Source organism: Hirundo rustica, chromosome 9 (assembly GCF_015227805.2).
Source record: "Hirundo rustica isolate bHirRus1 chromosome 9, bHirRus1.pri.v3, whole genome shotgun sequence".
Classification (NCBI taxonomy): Eukaryota; Metazoa; Chordata; class Aves; order Passeriformes; family Hirundinidae; genus Hirundo; species Hirundo rustica.
Window position 1 is genome coordinate 20,868,685 of NC_053458.1, and position 21,458 is coordinate 20,890,142.

The following is a 21,458-nucleotide window of genomic DNA, read 5'->3' on the forward strand; positions in this document are numbered from 1 at the left end:
AAGGAACCTTTATCAAAAGGCAAAAATATTTAAACACAGCCAAAATGTTAATTAGAAGCATTCACTTGATTTTCTACATGTATTGCTCAGTCTTGCATCTTCTGTATTTCTTGGCCATGGCATTTCAGGTGGCTAAAGTCCACTGCATACATACAGCAGCATTTTAAAGTAACATCTTTTAATTTCACTCACAGAAGTGTTGATTCCAAAACCAGCGGCATATTTATCCAATCAGGCAAAGAAAAAGTGACTCTTTTGCCAATATCAGATTGGCAGCACAGCTCAAATTTTCATTAGGCATGTTCCTCACGGGGGAAAAGGTGAGGGAAGGTTCAATGAGTGATATTATTCTCTATCTCCCTTCATGCAAAGACCAAGTAAACACATTAAACCCACAGCACCACAAAGGCCTAGAGTGAGTGAGAGTTACCAGTGGGAGCTGGCACCCCATAGCGAATCAGTGTTTTAAATCATCTTGATTCAATGGTGCTAATCTTAAACAATTAGCAAATGAGTTTTCAGGCAGATGCCTTATATCAAGGTCTGAACAATCTATCTCATTTTACCCTTTTTCATTTGTTTAAATAGAAGCAGGCAAAGGATTGTACTCTTACCTTCAATGCTCTGATTGGACTCAGTGCTTATATCGGTCTTCCAGACTAAACTTGTATTACTCTGCAGCCTGTCAGATAATTCATATTCTGTCACAGCATGCATTTAACTTATTATATGATTATTTAAATGCGGGCTTTTTTGGGGTGGATTTTATCATGTGTTACAAATGTAATCATGTGTAAATTTTATCATGTGTTACAAAAGAGGCTGGGGCATTTGATCAAAATCATCATGCAGCTTGAGTTGCCAAAGAAAATCAAATTTGAAATTGTAAACCTGGAATTTATATTAACATTTGCTTTTGAAAGATTGGGTTTACTGTTCAGCAAGAAAAGAGGAAAATATATATACCATCTAATTCTTTAAAAATCTTTTTTCAAAAAAAATATACCCTGCATTTCTTTCTAGGCAGATTAAATACATATAAATGGAATTGTCTCCCCAGTGAATGTTAGTGATCTTTTACACATTTGTACACAGGTATATTCAATACCTACACATTGAACTTGTGCCTAGGGGACAAGACAAAAAAAAAAAATAGAAATGCAGAATCAAGATGCCCTGCTTTCCAGTTCACCATTGCAACTGCCTGTGTGGGGAGCCAGAGAAGATCCACCTATCTATTTTTATATCCTTTTACCAATAGGAGTTTTAATGCTGTTAGCTGGTCAGGGTACAGTGGGACTCCCCTCTGCACAGACGCTGTATATACTTTCGGTGCTGGTGTGGTTCGGTGCCAAGGCTGGTACTAGTAAGCACACTGCCGCACTTGGAGCTGAAGGGAAGTAAAATATAAAAAGAATTAATTCAAAAGGATAAAGTAGTACTGGGGCTGAGCATTCTGGTCCTCAGAAAAGAGTCATCTGCCCCTGGTCTTTATACACAAAATACTGCTTTCAAAATACCTATTTTATATGGTTGTTATGCAGACGAAAGAAATTGTGTGTGTATACAGGGGTTTGGATGCAAGAGGGACAGACTCTCCTTCAAATGGCTCCAAATTTAAATCCAGAATAATTCTCTTTACATTAATCCAGAATGCAACTGCTGCAGCTCACAGCAAAGTATGGTTTACAGATGTGAGACAAGCAAGGCAAGAACACAAACAAAATTACAACATTATCAGACCTGATCCTCAGATGATGCAAAATACTGGTTCTGCTTGCCTCAGGGGAAGCATGCTGGTGACTTACAGATGTAATGCTATCCTGATATCCTTTTAAAACCAGGGTCTTTTAAACCTGAGAAACAACAGCGCAAATGTGCTTATTAATGCATTTCTTCCAAAATACACAACCCACAGAATAATCCTACAGATACTGGCATACATAGAAAGTTGTTCACCAAAGTATGAATATCACGGAATGTTATTATTTTTTAATGAGATGCTAGATTTAAAGGAGAAAAGAAAGGTTGATCTCTCTCTGAGGAAAAGATATTTTAGTGAGAGTAAACATGTCAGAACACAAACATGTATATTAACAGAAATTAAGTGAGGCACCTCTCCTCTACAAAGAGCACAGAGGAGTTATACAGATCTGCATAACTTCTGTAGCATGTCTAGGTTGGAGACCATTCCTTAATCTTCTTTTAGCACTGCTGCCTTCAAAGAGTGTGGAATATTGTGGAAATGGAAGAACCTACAGAAGCAATAGACTAGAGGGGTACTGGGGGGAGCTCAAGGATGCCCTCCTGGTGTTGGAAGGCCTCTCTGAACAGGATGGAGTTGTGAATTAGGTAAAAGCTGTGTGTGGAAAAGCCAAAGAAATTAACAGGTAAATAAAATCAAGCAGAGAGTGAGGCTCAAAAGAGGGAACTAGTTAGCATAGTTACCATGTTATTGAGAGGCACCAGGCTCCTGACAGACTGCAGTTCTTCAGGAGATTTACTCTGATAACCTGGTGATCAGGAATTTCTTTCTGCAAAGCAAAAAGAAATGGTTCAGTAGCAACATTTATACACCTGACCTTTAACAGAACAATTTTTCCCCAACAAGGTGAGGGATTGGACTGGAGCAAAGAGGTTGTTCTCCTCTTGATCTTGCCCAAGTGTCAGCTTCAAAACTGCTATTTCATGGCTGTCCAAACTGCTCTAATTGCATGTGCTGCAATCCCTCTTCTCCCAGTTCCCCACTATTTAGTCACACACCCCTAGCAATCTCTCAGGCACTTTTTTGACCTTTCACTGAATGATTTCAGATCTAACTCAGCAGGACACTAACCAAAAAAGAATACTTTTCTGCTATGTTAGTTCTGTGATATGAATCATCCACTGGTTGAACAAGCAGGAGCACCCTGGGAGAGCATAACCTGCTCAGCTGGGGAGGGATGGAAGCCTGGCAGCCAGTCAGGCTGGGCTGGGCTGCCACGCAACTGTGGCACAGCTGGGGGAGAAGTATTCTCCTCTCCCCATCACTAGATCATTCTATGCTTTAGGAGCTTGCCACCTGACAAAGCCACATAATTTCAGATGTCTGAGCAGGTGGATAATTAGGGAAATGTCTTAATGTTACCCTTAAAAAAAAAAAAAAAAACAAACCAGCATTCTGTACTCTCCTAAAATAGTTTTAAAAATCCACTAACATATAGAAAAACCAACAACTCTCTCATACTCTCTTGTACTGCAGCAGAATCATAACTTTTCAGACAATACTAGGATTCTGCATACAGAGCCAAATCGGACAGTGGTGATGGATGTAAGCAGAGTGCATTTCCAAAACAGCCCAATTCAAAAAGACTGAATACCATTTGTAGCATCTTGTGTATCTTTAGTGCTATATAAGGGAGAGTTCTGAACAACTAAATATCAGGAAATTCATGAAAGCTTAAGCAAGTAACATTATTTGTTTTCTTCAGTCAGATGATTTTAAAATGGTTAATATTTGATAGTACAATGATAAATATTTTAATAGAGTATATTACAGTCAGTTAGGAATAGATCAAAAAGATACAAAGTAAGCTCCACTAGATAAACTTTTATTAGGTACATGAAACAGAACATAAAGCTTGATAGCAATTACTATTTAATCTATTCACATTTGGAAACGTATTGAAGGGGAAACTTGTAACTCAGTTGCTATGAATTATTAAATGTTCATTTGAACAGTGATGAGCAGGACTTCTTTTACTCTGAAAAATCTGTCACGCTTTCCTTTTAAGCCTGCTCAGTGACCATAACATCTGTGTCATTTGCCTGCTCACTGCCTTTTTATGAGGACAGAATAAAGAGATCAGTAGCAGCACAGACACACCCAGATGGGACGTTTTTATGAAAGGGCCTTAAAAGAACCTTTTAGGAGTAAGTAATCTCCATCCTGCTTAACTGCAGATAAAACTTACTGACCTGAGGCAAATAAAGATTGCCAGCATTTCCTATCTTGGCACTGTTGCCGCTGGTGGCATTGCTGACACCAGCACATGCTGATTATCAAGGCTTCGGTAGTCGGTGTTTTAACTTCCTTTACACATGTGCAAACACAACAGTGTAGAATCCAGAGTTTCCTTGAGAAGAAGCTGATGGGTTGTAACTTCCAAGGTGCTGACAGCCTCCACTAACAGAAGTTAAGCTCCCTCAGTGTCATTAAGAGTAAAAAAGTGCCTTTTAATTCCACATTGATTTCATTTAATTATATATGAATAAATGGATGCCATGGAAGTAAGTATACTATGATTTTGTCCACCTGTAAATTTAAATTTGAAAAGACTAGCTTACACTTTTGATGGATTTCAGAGTTACTTTAGGTACAGGGGCCCACATGATGTTAAGGTGTGTTTCTGCTCTAAATTTAAACATGCTGAATGGATGTAATCTTAAAGTAATCAACTTTTCTAATGTCAGACTTTTACTTCTACAAAGTTGAGTATTGTAGTATCTAACAGCTAAGAAATTCAAGACCTTTCTTACATACTACTACTATTTGACATATTTGTTCAAAATATTTTGGATGTCTTGATTAACTGACAGTGTTTGTTATGAGTAACCTGTAGAGGTGGGTTAAAAAATTTCAGACTGAAGTTTTTATGGAAATCTAGTCAAACTAAGGGAGTTATTATTTAGTATCAATAAATTGAGTACTTCAGCAAAGAATTTCTGAATTTAATCAAGGCCTTTCAAGATCTGAAGTCGTAATTAAAACACTAAACAGAAGTGCCTTTTTACATTTCCTAGTTCCCATTTCACCCAATTTTCTGACCATTATACCTGGCTCATTTTAGATCTGGTCGTCAAAACCTTTCTGTCCTGTGAATCACGTGTTTATCTTGATGCTTGCATGCTTGTAGACAACGGAACACCTCACAGCAGAAACTAAAGCAGTTCTGAGTTGGACCAGTGCCCTCTATGAGACAGTTTGCAGGCTGTATGAGCTTCAGACAGCAGAGGCATCCAGCTGCTGGAAGGTGCAGCTTACATATTTTCTCAGCCAAAGAACTCATCAGTATCTTCTTATTTAATTGGTCTCAGGGAGTCTTTCATCCAGTAATTTGCCTATTAACTTCCTGAGACATTCATACTTTTGTTATCCAAATGTTCTGGGCACACATTCACATCAACAGCAACATCAATAATAAAATGTCTTTGTTTAACTGGTTGGTTGGTCCTTCCTGGTTCTTGGAGAGGAAGAATGAATGAATAATCATTTCCAATTCACCTGTTCTACGACATCTGTGATTTTACAGATGTGTATTTTATTTTCCTTCGACCTATCTTCCCTTTCTTTCACTGAAGAAACAATCTTTTTAATCTCTCCTTTTATATGGCCTGCATATAGCTGTGACAGCTTTTCATTCTACCTTTTATGGTAGTACTACATATATATATCTTATATCTTTTCTTTACTGATATTGAAAAGATAGATATATATCATATATATCTTTTCAATATCAGGACTTCATGCAGTGTTCAAGAGATGGGCACATCATGAAGCTATATAATGATAGTGGTGTTACCACTTCACTCTTTTTCCTGTCTTGAAAAATTCAATGATCTATTTGCCTTTCTGACTGATAAAGAGCATTAAGTCAACATTTTCAATAAAATACCCTGAACTGCTCTTAAGGTGCCTTTTTTAAATGGTAAAGCCAAGTAGCTGTAGGAATACATTACTCTTGAACATTTAATTTCTGTCACCCGCACCTTAGAAATTCTTCTGAAGGTCTTTATAGCCACAATTCCTTTGTAGTCTAAGCAAATTTATTACACCATGCTCCACTCACTTTTCTAGCAGAATTCTATATGTGTAAGTCCTCATAAGTGGTTCCTGACATCTATTTATAGCCTTTTTCTTATTGTTCAAGCTATGATTATTCCATAAAGAAAAAAAAATAAAAAAAATTTTAAAAAATTTAAAAAAAAAAAAAAAATCCTTACTGAGAGATCTTGGAAAATACATTTTTAGAGTAAGATACTTTTTATTTTTTTTTTTTTACATTCTTTACATGGATCTTTTGCATCCATATGCTTACCTGATTCCTAAAAAAAAAATTACATTTGTACATTATTATATCTTTCTTTCATGCACATCATGTTCACTCATCTAACTGCTAATTCTGTTGTTCATCACAGTTTCCATTAACTTGCCTGCTGCAGAAGTTCTACTTGCCAGTCTCTAGTTCCTCTCCGTATCCTTGAAAATCTTTATAAAGTCACACCTACCACAGGTCCTTTTTTGTAGTTAATCAAACCCATCCTGACAATTAGAAAAATTAAATTAGAAAAATCACAAGTAGCAGTGAAAATTTTGTTTCTTTTTTTTTTTTTTTAAGTCTGAGACCAAAAATAGTTGCTTCTGGTGATCTGATGCAACAGACTACTTCCATTTTTAAATAATGGTACAAACTTTCAGACACACCTCCAGAACATGCCCCCATCACCATAGGCAGGAGTCTGGTAACCTCCAAAGCTCTTCCACAGTTAATAATCCCTTATAAAACCTTTATCTGCCCTACAGCCTTTCTGGAAGGTCTGGCTTCTCCTATGTTTAGAAAAAAAAAATGGCTAATTTTTGTCACTTTACTAAATTGCTCAATCATTTCTGGCCTAGCTTCTTACAGCTCAGTTGTGAGAACATTCTACTCTCTCCTTTTTTCCTTCATTTCACCATAACTGCACCATTTTTCTTTACACTTTGTAAATGTATTTTCTTTTAAAGTTTGTTTTTTTTTTTTTTTAATCTGCTGTTAACCATGTAATTTTTATAAGAACCCTTTTAAATAGTTGTTGGGTTTTTTGGTTTTTTTGTTTTTTTTTTACAGTCACTTTACTCTGCATCTCAAATACAACCAGCAAACATTCTGCCCCTTTAACTTTTTTCTTGCATTTCTCCTTAATAAACATCTGCATGATCATCTTCTCCCATATCCATATGCCTGAGACACGGACCAGCCTTTCCAGCTATTTCAAATTCCTCTTCAGGTTAAGCATGCAAGGAAAGATTTTGACAAGGAACATGGGTATGATAAAATCAGGAACAAAAGCTTGATCTCATAAACGTCAGTCCAGCTTTCTGTCAGATCTTTGCCTACTACCTTTTATAGCATAAATTTACTGTGAAAGTGAATAGAGCTTTACAGAATTCTGTCAGTATAAATTTAGAGGGGACTCATAGCCTGTACAAAAGTACCATGATGTTCAGTAAAATATTAACAGCATTGCTCTTTTGATTCCTCCCAACTCTGCACAATTTTGACATAAGGTTTTGTTGATTATGGTCTGTTCTTCTCTCATGTTGGACTACAGTCAATGGTAAAATCATTTAAAAATACTTTCGGTAGAAGCCAAGCTCCTTATAATTACCTTGGCTTCTAAAGGGAATAATTAAACTGTTAATAAAATTGTTGCCTGTAATCATCAGGTGAGAAGTGACAGTGCTGGAAGTTTAAAGATGTTACAGAGAAGAGGGAAGAGTTTGATCGTAATTCAGTTGTTGGTAATTAATTCTTATAGAAGACTACTTGTACCTGAAATGAACTTGAAATACTAAAGGGTCTGTATTCATTAACATCACTGATGACACTAGGCAGCTGAGGTTCAGGATGATTAGAGTGTTATACCCAAAATTACTTTGTATTTTTATAACTACATCTTGGACAGGTACTTCTTTAAATGTTCTTTTTTTCTTGCCAGTGACTTTGCTGTCTTTTTGTTCAGATGGACATGGAAAGCCAAAGTAAGGCGTGTACACTGCACTGATGCCACTGGCTGAATCTAGAGCCAATATTTTGATTTGCACTTCTCTGTATATCAATTTACCCACTTTATTCCCTTTCTAGAGACTGAGTAGAACAGTTTTCCAAATCTTTCACACTTTTTAGACATTTATATTTACTTTCCAGATTTACAGATCTCTGTAGATTACCCAAAACATTGTTCCAGCTCGTGGAACCAGTATCCAAGACTAGCCCCTGTTCTTACTCTATGTCCTGCTTCAATTTGAAACCTTTTCCAAAACACCCAAGGATCTATTCTTGCCCTTCAAAACTTCTAGGTTATAAGGAGTTCAGCCATAATCTCTTTGGAGGAGGAATTCTCCCTTTATTAGGTGTTTAGGTGAGCCTTAAGAAACAGCACCAAATAGCTACAGATCAGGGGCACCTAGGGGCTAAGATAAAGAACATGTGGGTTGTTCCCCACATGCACTACCCGGTCCCCAAATATGCTGACAAGTGCAGGAGGAACTAACTCCAGTGTCCTCAATATATAAATAGCAGTTCCAGTTCAGCAGGGTGTTCTGTTAATGTGATGCTGCACCACTGAACTCTGAATGGTACACATACTTTAAATGAGAATTCAACTTCCTTTTTAAGTCAAAGGATCCTTGAAATAGGACTCTTACTTTGAAGAACTTAGAATTTCATTTCCATGGAGTGTAAAGAGAGTTTCATCACATGTAGCTGTTCCTTTAAAGAGCTGAAGCTGCATTTTGATCACGAGGCAATAAGCAGAGACTAGCATCCAAGGAGGACAAGTTACTCTCACAAAATTCAAAAACCTAACTTACTTCCTACTGATTTCAGGAACAGGAGAATCCCACAATGAGGTTTAAACTGGGGCTGTTACTGCAAGGAAATTCATATTGAGGGCGAGCATACATCCTTAAATCAGCCCCATTATGTTGACATTATGCAGCAGAGCACAGCTCTCTGCAAGGAGGCTTCCGATCTCAGAAAAAGCATCCTATTCCACATATCTTAGAGACAGATGACAACAGCTTACTGCAGCATAAACATCTCAAAAATTGAGCTGGATGCTTTGAAATGCTTCCAGTTACGTTTACAAACGTGTCCTTTGGTACAGAACTGGGGAAAAATATGAAAGGCGGCATGTGCACCGCGTAACTTCTGCAAAGGTATGAAAATCTGGGTTGAGATTTACACCACCTGTCAAAATGAAGCCATAGATTGCAATAATTTTTCTGCAATGACCTGAGAGCTTTGTTAGTTCATGCTAAACCATTACTGATTTAAAACAAAGTGCAATGACGCTTAGAGAAGTGTACTCCAGTTCTATCTTTTATTCAGTGGGAACATGACAACTTAGTGATGATGCTGCAGCCCACACTGTGCTGCACCATTAGAAGGACCCCGAGTGTTTTGCAAATACAAAACATTGAGCCAGCTAAGATGTGTTGAGCACCTCCCTCACCTACTCCCACCAGCCCTGGCTTTAGCCCAAACCCCTCTGTTCCAGTTCCAACTACTTCCCTTTAGCACTCCTCCTGCTGTTTTAGCTAAACAGCTACTCATTCTGTAGCTTTCTGGCAGTCTTCAGAAAACCAGCATCCCACTCAGATCTGCCATGTTACCACTTCAGAAATGCTGTCTCACAGCAGAAAACCTTTGCCTTTCACACTCTTGTCATGCCCTCACTTTCACTCTGGGGCTGTGTTTGAAACCTGAGCAGGCACTGTGCTTGCCAACCCTTCTTGCCTTGGGGCTCCATGGAGCAGGAGGAGGCTCTGTTGCTGTTCACCCCCAGCGTTTGTCCCTCACAAGGCTCCAGGCCTACAAAAATTCATCCTACCTGGAATGGCAGCCTTTCCTTGCCCTCCACTGGCACATGCAGCCAGCAGCACAGGCATGTTGCGAATACCCTCCTGCCCCAGGAGTTGATGTGGAGGAAGACAGAGTTCTCAAAGAGCTGGGATCTCATCATTCAGATTTCCATTGCCATCACTGCCAAGGCTGCTGGAAGAGAAGGACAAACGTGATAGGAGTTGTGGGAGTTCATATTATGTAATGTAGAGGGTTCTCTGGGGCAGATGACAGGACAGGACTCATTGAGATAAACTTGCCAGGAAATACAGATTAATCACCATCCCAGTTCTGTTGTGCAGAAATTTGTCTCCTTTTTCACGGAGAGCTCTAAAATAAATATGGTTGGACATTATATTTTAAAAGTACATTCTAAAAGTACATTTTCATTAAAATTGAATGTTTCTTGTGTGACCCTTCCTTTTCCAAACCAGAGGTTTGTGGCATTGATGTACACACAGCCTCTCAGGAGTAGGAGAAAATGACCAAGGTCTTCGTTTCTCAGTCCTAAGTGCAGGTGGAAGACTTTTTAAGTAACACAACTACTTCATCATTAAATTTAAAGCTATTGATACAACATATATTTAGAAATATCTAACACACTAGCTAGAGTGATTTATTTGATCACAATTAATGGAAATATCCTTGGTATTTTTCAACTCTGGCATGACTTGACAAACTAAAAATTGGAGAAAATAATTTTAAAGAAAATAAGGAAATTACTTCGAAGCAAAAGTGCATTTGGCAGTTACCTATTCCTGAAGGACCCGGGTTATTTCAGTCTTTTCTAATAATTAAATTTTAACATATTTGTGCATCACAATTGATAAATAGAAATATAAATACATTAATCAGCATGTCAAAAATCAGGCTAGAACCATATAAAGCTCCCAGGGAAACAGCTCTTACTCATGAGAATATTTTAACTCTGGTCTTTTTAATACCCTAAATTATCTTAACACCTCACCATCGTAAGCAATATTAACATCCATAGTCAGGGACCTTATCTTTAAATATGCTGATAGAAAGAACTTCTCAGACATTATCCCAAACAAACCATGCTATGTACTCTCTAAGACAGGTCTATGTTTATTCAGATCTTTTTCTACATTGTAGCAAAACTTTCAACTTTATTAAACAAGATTAATGCAATTCTGTTAGTATTGCAACAACTTATTAGTGGTAGCCTGCTTATCAATATTGTGAAAAATCTGTAGGTTGCCTGTGTGCCTGCTTCAGCTCTATTGGTTGGTGTGTAATAATGAACATCTTTCAGACATTTTTGTTGAATTGTGTCATAAGTCAGTTTTTTAAATGTTTTCAGGTAAAAAAACACTGGCTAAGACTATGCCACTGGTTAGACCTGGGTAAAACACTGCAGAAAAACTGGTGAGCCTGAAGAAGATTGTGTTGGAAAGAGAGCATCTGTTATCTGGGGTTTCCCATCTAATGGTTGCACTGTCATGAAGATAAATGCACCATGATAACCCAAAGCAAGTCTGTGTGTAGCAATAAATGTTGTTGATGAAAACCAGCATGAAGCAACTAATAGCTTTAATTATTTGATACATTAATTTATTAGTTCTTATTTTTGCAGAGTGCTACATGCCAGCTGTTTGAATCATCTTATTGGTATTCTGATGAAGAGTGGAAAAGCAAAGCATTGCACCAATTAAAATCCCTCTCAAAAGAGACCATGTTATCGGGTATATCTCAGACAGGAATTAGGATATAAGAATTTGCCTGTTTAATTCATTTTTTAAATTTTACTGTAATACAAAAATAGGCAATAACAGGTAATATTTTTATAGGTCAAATGAAGCAGAGTGGATTAAAAAATTTGCAAATCTGCACTGTGTTCCTTATGTATGAATATGAAGCAGCTGAAGTTCTGATAGGTGAGATTAGGAGATACGACATTAGTATTTGAGATTGTCAGTATTTAATCATCTTAGGCAATCACATATGACAATTGGACAAGATTGTATAGTCTTTTTTTATACTTCATAGTTTAGAAACCTTTTTAAAGCTGACTGTCAGCAAACTCCCCTGGAGACAATAATCAACTCTGCCATTGCATTTATCTAATCAGCAGTGCAATGTAGTAAATAGAGTAGAAATTCACAGGACCTGCATCATTCCCTCCTTTTGTTTGCACAGGCAACTCATTGGACTTTCCTTGGCATCAGCTTCCCCATTGTTCACTAGCAATAAGAAGTTTTACTCTGAATAGCTTTGACACCTATAGGGAAGTGTTTTTATCCCCATTCTAAAGCTGCCTCAGCAAAAGCAGTGCAGCATTTCATCCACACTCAAAACAATAAATCAGTGTACATTCAGAAAGATCTCCTGATTGCCAGCATTGTTACTTGAACAAAAAAGCCCATCTCTCACTTCATACATGTTGTAGGAATTATGCAAATATTTTACCTTTGCCTTGTAACTAATGTTCACATAAATTCTGAATGTTCATCTCCTGAGAGATTCTACACCATTAACTTTGCACACTGGTGTTTTGGTCTCCTGTAGGAGAACATCGTCCTGGTATCTTAAAACCTTTCTTTTAACAAATGCACACAAAAGGAATACATAATGAGATGTAAATACAAACTTGGCTTTACCTTTCCTTGTGGTCACAGTAAGAGAGCTGATAATTCACACTTACATTTAGTTACATACCCATCCCACTTTAATACCTTTGATACTTAATACAGTGCAATTAAAGACCGTTGGTGTTTCCACTACAAATGCTGATTTATGTCGTTTAGAAGTCAATCATAACATGTATTTCCAGTAGGGTTTTTACCAGTGCAATTGGCTTTCAGCCGAACTGGTGAGAAGAAAGTTTGCAACTTTCAAATTATTTTAGCTCGCAAATAACCTCAGAATAGCAGTGATTATTAATAGAAACCATCAAGAACACATTCTGTCACTCTCTTTTACCCCTTCCCTAAAAAAATTTAGGAAAATACTTATTAGAATAATTCTAATCCCCCAAATTGTTGGGAAGTACTTTCAGTTGTGATTATCTTGTCTGGTTTTGCTGCCAAATAAAGTAACAATTGTTTGGGACTATTTAATGGATTTTGAAAGTCTCCAGTCCAATGTTCACTGGGAAGAATAACGAAAAGAGAAACTATTTTCTCTGTAAACAAAGACAAATTCTTTGCATTCTTTTGTGTCCATAACATTATCCCAAATCAAACACCTTAGCAGCCAAGGATGCAGGACCATTCAACCTTTATATAATTCATAGTCATGTATTTGAATTGCTGACCTTTGCATGATCCTGCTTTGGTTTGCTTTCCAGAATTTCTCCTGTGGTTTTGTGCTCTATAAAAGCAATACTTGTTTAAAGTCTGTTTTACAGTTCTTGGGAAATTCCAAGAAATTCTGCGCATGAAGCAGAAAATACGACTGTGCAGGCAAGGTGACCCTGCCAGCCCTTTGGATGGGACTGAACGGGCCATAGATGTCTCAGGAGCAGTGGCAGCTGGGCGTTCCCCAGAGTGCCATCGAGCCAGGAGCAGGACAGAAGAGGTGAGGGACAGCAGGACAGAGTTTCCCAGCACACAGTCCCCCGGGCCAGGGGAGCAGAGCAGCTCCAGTGGCAGCCACGGTGTCAGGCACAGGCTGTAGCGCTCAGCTGCAGCAGGGAAGCCGTGCTTCAGATGGGGAAGCTGCACCAGGCAGAGGCCTGTGGCACAGCAGGGCCCAGGAGCCCCTGCCAGGCTCCCAGCACTGCTCCCCAGGCAACCCCCAGAGCTCCTGCACACACCTGCCAGCTCCAGGTACATGTCTGAAATGCCTTCTGGCACGGCTAATGGCAGTAGCTGCTCCTACTCAGGGAACCAAATCCCATCCCCCAATCATTCACAGGGCCTTTTGATGACTTCATCTTTTGCATCTGAACACTTTTTGTGCTTAACCAGTTTTTATTGATAGCGGTTACATCTAAAGCCTGACCTTGCTGTTGGCAATAGAAAAAAACCCCAACAACTCTGTAGCTATAACTGCTTCTTTTCCTAGTTAAGGAAAGAGAAGACAGATCATGTAAGAATGTTCATTTTTCTCCAGGCAGAGAGAAGTAATGGCACTGCAGCTTACAGCTTTGTAAGTGGAATATGAATGATAGGGGCACGTAGTCCCTTTTGAGCAACTAAAGCTGGTAGGTAGTTTATTGCTCTCCTGAGATTACCCTAAAGTATGATCAGGGTCATACCAATTCAGTGGTGCTCCTTCATAAGCAAAGCAATAAAAAGAATAGGGAAATATTTCTTCCCTCCCACTTTGGGAAACATCCTCGTCTGTAGAAGTATAAAATTGGAACCACCAAAATCAGAAAACTGAAAGGTTAAATCATTCCTTTCCTGAAACCAAGGAAGACTGAATGGTATTAGTTCAACTATAATTCACAGATAACTAAATCTGGATTTGTTTCCATCCATTTTCATACACAGTCACGTGTAGTTTCTTCCAAAGCTACTATGGCTATCAGGTAAGAGTATCAATTCCAAAATTCAGTTCTCCCTCATGTCCTTTTGACAGGTTAGATGTATTTCTCCTCATTATGCTTTATTAATTAAATCCAAGGATTTTAGATTAAGAATAGAGATGAAAAATGAGAGAGCACAGACACAACCTGTGAAAAACAGCAACTTTCTACCTCTGCTATCCTCATACTGTGGTTAAAAACCCCCACATATTCTGTACAGGATTTTGTACTTTCAGTGGTGAGACATAATCAACAGAGCTTACCCATGTGGATGCTAGGATAAATTGCTGCCTACATGCAGGAGAGAAGAATCACTGTCCATTCTCTGGCTGTGTGCTGGGCAGAACTCTGAGCAATAGCTACATCATCTTGTAGAAACTCTGAAGACTCTGCCTGCAATTTGATTAGAACTGGTTCAGCTTTGAACTGCAGGTTGTGCAGAAAGAACATGTAGGCAAACAATCTGAAAATGCTACTGGAATTTTTCAGTGAACGCAGTATCTCCATTACTCCCCTATTCATTTACTCTCTGATAACTTAATAAAACTGCTTTGATAAAAAAGCAAGTGTCATTTCAAATGTGCTTCTAAAAGGCATCAAGACAAGTCAAGATGGAGATGTCTACCTTTAGAAACTTCTCTCACTTGGTCAATGTTTATTTCCTTGTACTGCTGGCAATATGATTAATCACAACATTGTTGCATCTTTGCACCAGAGATCTTTGTATTAATGTTTGTCATTTTTTGACCATAATTTTGACACAGTAGGATATGCTTTAGGCTTGTACTTGTCTGCAGTGATTTATTTTGTCTTAAGAATGTGCTTTAGTAGATAAGTGCAAACCAGTTTTATTTTCATGCTACCAAAGCATCTGCCGTGTCTTGATTTGACAGTATCCTAAGATAGTTTTACTACTATGGCAAATGTTGAATTAGTGTCACTTCCAAACAAAGAAATGATTACGAATATCTCATTTTAAGAGCAGTAGCTGCTTTTCATATCAGGTATGTTTGCGGATTCAAAGCACTGAAGAAGTCTGATCAACACTGACAAATATTCATGGTAGCAAAACATTTTAAAGCCATTTGGCAGTAATGTAAATGGTAACAATAAATTAAATTCTAAAAATTAGAATAAAATAAGTAAAATAAGTACTTCTAATTGGAAGACAGGAAGGGGAAGAAATCTCAGTGACAAAGGCTTCAACTCAGTTATTACTCACTGGTTATTCAAATGAGTAAAATACTTAAGCTATAAAAACTTGAAGTTTTGTCATGTGCTGTCAATATGAACTGTAATAACAGTAGCTGTAATCTGTCAGGAGAAGCCTGACTATTTCTGTTTTCCCCATGCCCTTATATCCCCTTACCTGACATCCATGCTATATGGTGACATCTCATGAGACAGCGGATCTTCAACACACAAAAAGCATATATTGTACTTTTAGAATTTTTTTCCAAGTAATGAAGATACTCGTTGCTGACTCTGGCAATTTGGACTATTTTGGTTGTGGTCACCTTATGTTCAGCTGGAATATACAACTGGAAAGAATTTCACACCTTTGCATTTGAATGAGACAGCCTTTTGCATTCCCCAATTCCATTTCTGCCTGTGTGACAAACTGTGGGAAAAATATTGCTCATACTGTCACAACTGCAGATGTTTTCTTGCTATATATATGTGTGTAGATGCCCACATTCTTATCAGGCATACACACTAGCTTCATTCAGTGCAAAGGTTTTTATATTATGAGATTGTTTTTACCATTTATTGATTAAACGATCACAGTTTTAGAGAATAATGCATGTTAGTTGCAGGCTCCTCACAGTTCTCACAGGAACTAATTCTGCATTTGACAAGAAATCACTTGTGCTTGCTCTGGATTTACTGAACTTTTTTATGCAGCAAGAGGAAACCTCCCGATTTTTTTTCATAGCATTTCAATGTGCTGCTCAGAGTCTACATATATATAGCCACCACATATATTGGAGCTACCTGTAAACATCATTACTGAAAACATGGGTTTCACTAGGCTGGGTTTTTACTCACTTATGCACAGAAAGAATATTCTGTCAGCATGTCTGCTGAAATCTTCCTCATTCATGAGTTCAAGTAATATTCTTTACTAAATAAGAAATACTGATGAAACAAATGCGTTAGAGAAAAATACAGCCAAGAATAATTTCTTCAGCCATGAGACCTGCAAGCTCTCAAAATTATGAAAAATGGATGGAATCCAACATCAAAAATTCAGTGGTGCCAGTCACAAGAACCACTGACAAACAGTATGGAAAACTCACTGCAGCAGAAGTCAGGGCAAACTTGCATCAGTGCTTTAGAAAAGACAAATATGTTGTGTAATATATTCAGAGCTGTCAACCCACCAACCTGTCCAGGGACCGTGATACCCATGATCTGGGAGACAAAAAGGAGGAAAGTGAAGGGATGGTTTTAAAAAGAGAGAGAGGGAGAGAGAAGGCTGTAACAAATGATGCCACAAAAGGTGCACGCTGAAGAAAAATAGTGATAGAAACGAATGTAGAAAACATTGTTTGAAAATTAAGTCTTCAGAGTTCAAGAAAGGAAGCAAGGACCTCTAATAAAAATTTTTCTTTCGGTGACTTTATCATTAATGATCTTTGTGTTGTTCTCACAAAGAAATTTTCATCATAAATCCAGAGTTTGATGCAGAAAGAGAACACCATCCATCCCAGCTCAAAAACTGTGTCAATAGCCTGTCCCACCTGAGTAAGATGCTACTGCACGCAAGCTGTACAAAAATTAAGGTAGCACAAAGAAAGGTACAAATTTTATTTTCTCCCCTTTCAGATAGCCTTTGGGAAAGACAGGTTTGTAGAAGAAACTGGATTTGAGTTCAGTAGCATCTGTTTTTCTGTCTGGGCAGCAGGCAGACCTAAAGCCCTGGGCATGTGCTCTGCAGCTGCCCAGACACAGTAACCAGAAGGTCCTTAAGCCAAGATCACAAGGCTGTGCCTGAGGAGCCCCTCCAGACTGAAGAGAGCAATGCCTGCATTTCTACTGCTCAGTCTCTGTTGCTGCTTCAGAAATAAAATCAGCCAGAGCTGTCTAACTCTTCTTTCAAGAAGCTGCAGAGATATTGAAGTTGAGTTTAGGAGAGACTCAGGATTTTTCATGTATTATTCAGATTTGAACATTTAAGAGGAAAGTAGTCATTTGTCAAACAGCTGTGTTACTCATAATTCTTCATTTAATACCCAATATAAATTCTATTAAACACTAGCACATCTATGACAGGCTAAGACTACCCGTTGAGCCAGCTCAAAGATGGGTATTTTTCCCTCGTTTTCCTTTTTTATTCCATTCCCAAATTTATTAACATTGCAATTAAAGATCAAGAATATTTTGCAGCATTTTCCTTTAGTTTACTTCAAATATTTCACTTCATGCAGTAGCACAGATCTGGAGACTGTGCTCAAAATACCCCTCAAAAAGGCCTGCAAAGCTCTCCAAAACAAATGAGATACCTGTTTTGGTTTTTTAGTGACCAGTTTGATTTCCTGGCTTCTAATTAAGGAAGATCTGCCAGCAAACCCACAGCTAGTTCAGCCACACAGGTCTTAATAGTCTTCGATTTGATGACTTCAGAATTTGGTGTTTTACTTGTGTCACTTCTCCATGTTTCACTCTTTGGTCAGAACTTGGTACCTGATGCCATTCAGATAATTATTAGACAATATTAAAGTTTTGAAAGTAACCCTAAAGATAATTTCAGAAAGGTGAAAAATGTGATTTTATAACATTTCCAGATTTTTTCTTTTCATTTAACTCGCAGCTCACAATTGCTATCTACACAATACATATATGTGCATACATGTCTGTGTGCAAGAGAAAGAGGTATAAGCACAAAATTAGGAAAGCTGTGGCAATACAAGATCAACGATTCCAGAATTTTCAGCTATACAGTACTTTGCTAAGAGCAATAAAATCTACCTGCATTCCTGTGGGCAAACATTTAAAAGCATTATAAGAATAATGATGACGCTTCTGAGCCATCCCTTCTTTAAGCACATTTCAAAAATTTGAGGCACACTTCAAAAATTTAGAAATCAACACCTATAACACTGTATCCAGAATTTTGTAGATGGCAGTGTTTAGAGGCATTTGGTAGCAGTCTGCATGAGTGTGTCAGGCACAACAGCCAGCATGGAGCAAAACACCTCTTCAGCCCCACATCTCCAGCCACCTGTAACTACAGACCGGATCTGGGCTAAGGGCCTCTTCAAATAACAGGCCACAGTCTGCAAAATACATTTTAAAATGGGAAAGATATTTGTTTTATAATACATTTTTAAAAATATGGTTTACTCAATACTTGAGAAAATTTGGATTAATTATTCCAGTCAAAAAGTGAAGTGAAATATCTCCTCTGCTGTTTAAGAACTGTATTTAATGAAGTGTAGACTCCCACTGAGTTTGTCAAAGCAAACAAGGGTCTGTATTGATGGGGCAGATATTTCACAATATGCACTGCCTGAACTGTAGAAAGTATCCCAGTCTAGAACATGCAGATCCAGTAGCTGTACCACCAGATAAAGTAAGTACCTTGATTTTGCATACTGAGATGACTAAATATATACAATCTGAATAATAAAGTCAACTTCAAACATACAGAGCCTCAATTATAAGAGATGTAATGCAAATATTGACTTTTAAAAGGCAGATAATTTTTTCTGCCTGCTACCATGGTATTTTCTGGGCTGTTAATCTCATCACATTTATTTGGTGGTGACTTACTGTTTCTTACGCATTTTTTTCTAATGTATGTGTAAAACATTAAAATTCAGATGTAGAATCATCAACAAAAAGTGTTCTTGTACCTTACTATTAAATTTTTTCCATTGCAATTCAGAAACTGGACAACAATATTAAATCCATAACTCTTAGTAAAAACCCTTGATTGCTAAATGAATCACTAAAAAAAAATTATGATCTACTGGTCCCTCTTAATTGCATCTACAAGTTTCCAACATATTGCATTATTTGGCCCACTTGGATGCAGAACATCAGAGAGCAGTTGTTGGAGAGACCTTCTAGGGTGAAAAAAATAGTTTTTCTGAAAGCAAGCCAGGACAAAAAAGATTACCAGTGAGGTTAGTGGTGCACAATTTCATACAGATTTATGTAGAACTATACCACTTAAGAACCTGGACTATTTCACTTTTAGTTCTCTTGATACTTGGACTGCTTTTAAAAATAAGTACACTTGCAAAACTACTTCTTTGTAGCAATAAACAGTGATGTTAATTAAATTAACAATACTTTCTCTATTCTGCGTTATTTGAGGCTAAGGTATACATAAACATCATATGATGTTGAGTCTACTTCTTAACCAAATAATCTTTTCCCTAATTCTCTTAAGATTTTTACTGTCACTTTCTACCTAGATCGTAGGTGCAAGTCCTTTACTAAAATTGCCTTTCTATGGAAGGCAGAGCTGTAACCCAGCACATATCATACTAGTGATATCATCTGAAATAAAATACAGATTGACACATTTAATTAGTGTGTTGCTCATACCTCTGCATTTTCACCCATGAAATATTTGAATTGATATTAAGCAATACAAAGTGAAGCTGTCAGCTTTTCTAATGCTATAATATTATGCAGGCCTAAAAGTTTTGCCTGTATCATTTTCTCTTAACTCCCTTGTCAAATCTGATTCCTGAAGTTACTATCAGGCTATAATATCTAGCTTTAAGATGCCACGAACCAAAGTAGCAAATCTAATTAGGATAAAATATTTGATCTATAATGGAAATAACATTATCTTTTATTTCCAGATGTCTGTACCATATAATCCCCATCCAACAGCATGCTGAATTTCCTGCCTGTGCTTGCCTTTTTGCATATTTTTTTCAGATCATTAATACATGCAGTTCTTGATTATAAAACCTTGCCCTCTCGTGCAGATCTTTTTACTTCAGCAAAGCCATATTGCATTTTTAACCATCGTTCACGCTTTCCAAAAGCTCTACATACATGGCCCCTTTCAAATAACACACACCACCTACAGTTCCAGTTCAGTAATAGCTATAAAGATGCAGACATTAGCACAAGGCACGTACTAATATTCTTATTATTTCATTATTAAATAGTCCTTCATATAAAATTAATCAATACCATAGTCGGCGGCGTTAAGTGAATTAGATGGTTTTCCAAGAATACAGCCTTAGGAAAAAAAATAAGGGAAAAAAAAAAAAATCTGAGTATTTGAAAAAGCACAGCCCCTTTTCATGTGTCTGAGGAAGAGGAGGGAGGTGGAGCTTCAATTCTGGTTTTAGCGCATTTCTGCTGTGGATGAACCTCACATTTATTCTCCGTTCTCTCCCCCTACCCCCGCTGTCTTGCAGCCAACGTGTGCGACAATGAACTCCTGCACTGCCAGAACGGGGGAACCTGCATCAACAACGTGCGCTGCCAGTGCCCGCCGGCCTACACGGGCATCCTGTGCGAGAAGCTCAAGTGCGAGCGGGACCCGGGGGGCTGCAGCCAGAGCTCGGGCCGGGGGCCGCTGGCGCCGGGGCCCGGCCCGCTGCTGCTGCCGCTGCTGCCCGCGCTGCTGGCGGCCTGCGGCTGCTGAGGGCCCCGGCCCGCCGCAGCTCGGACTGCCGCGGCACCGCGCCGCATGCAGACGGGACGCGGCCCAGGCGTGCGCCGCGGCAGCCCCGAAAGGAAAAACAGAGTAAAAATAACCGCATACAGACTAAGAAGGCCGAACTGAACTAAGCCATATCACTCCGTCACGGACAGGGCTGCGAGTCGAGACTGTTCACCTCCGACTCGAGACGCGGTGGCAGCGGCCCGTTCCGTCAGTGGACGGGCGCTGGCTGCAGGACTGACATGGCTTTGACAGCCCCCGAATGGGAAGAGAATTCCGGCATTCGCTACTCCGCTCCGGCGCGCTGCCGTACCTCCGCCCGGTGCGTGGACTGACCAAACCAAGGCATTCTTTGCTGTCAGTGCATTGTGGGTATAAGGAAATCTGTAAAAGCTGCCATATTGGCCTGCTTCGGTCCCCAGATCCTTTCCAACCTGTGCTTTAGTGAACGTTGCTCTGTAACCCTTGTTGGTTGAAAGATTTCTTTGTCTGATGTTAGTGATGCACATGTGTAACAGCCCCCTCAATAAAACTCGAGCCAGTCATATCCTTGTATACCTTAGCAGCACCGCATCGGTAAGATGCTGTGTTCACCTACTGTACAAGAGTGGCTATAGGACAAAAAGTGTATTTATCCTTTTGTATTCAAATGAAGTTATTTTTCTTGAAATAATGTACA

The 21,458-nt window shown here is 38.5% G+C and overlaps 1 protein-coding gene across 1 annotated transcript in view; it reads left to right on the forward strand.

The window, feature by feature from the left end:
• The window catches only part of NTNG1 (netrin G1), a 150,476-nt gene extending 129,715 nt beyond the window's left edge, over positions 1-20,761 (forward strand). The window contains exon 10 of the mRNA XM_040073099.1: positions 20,532-20,761. Coding sequence (XP_039929033.1) covers positions 20,532-20,761 — 230 coding nt within the window. The remainder of the gene's footprint in view (positions 1-20,531) is intronic.
• Positions 20,762-21,458: the final 697 nt, after the last annotated feature.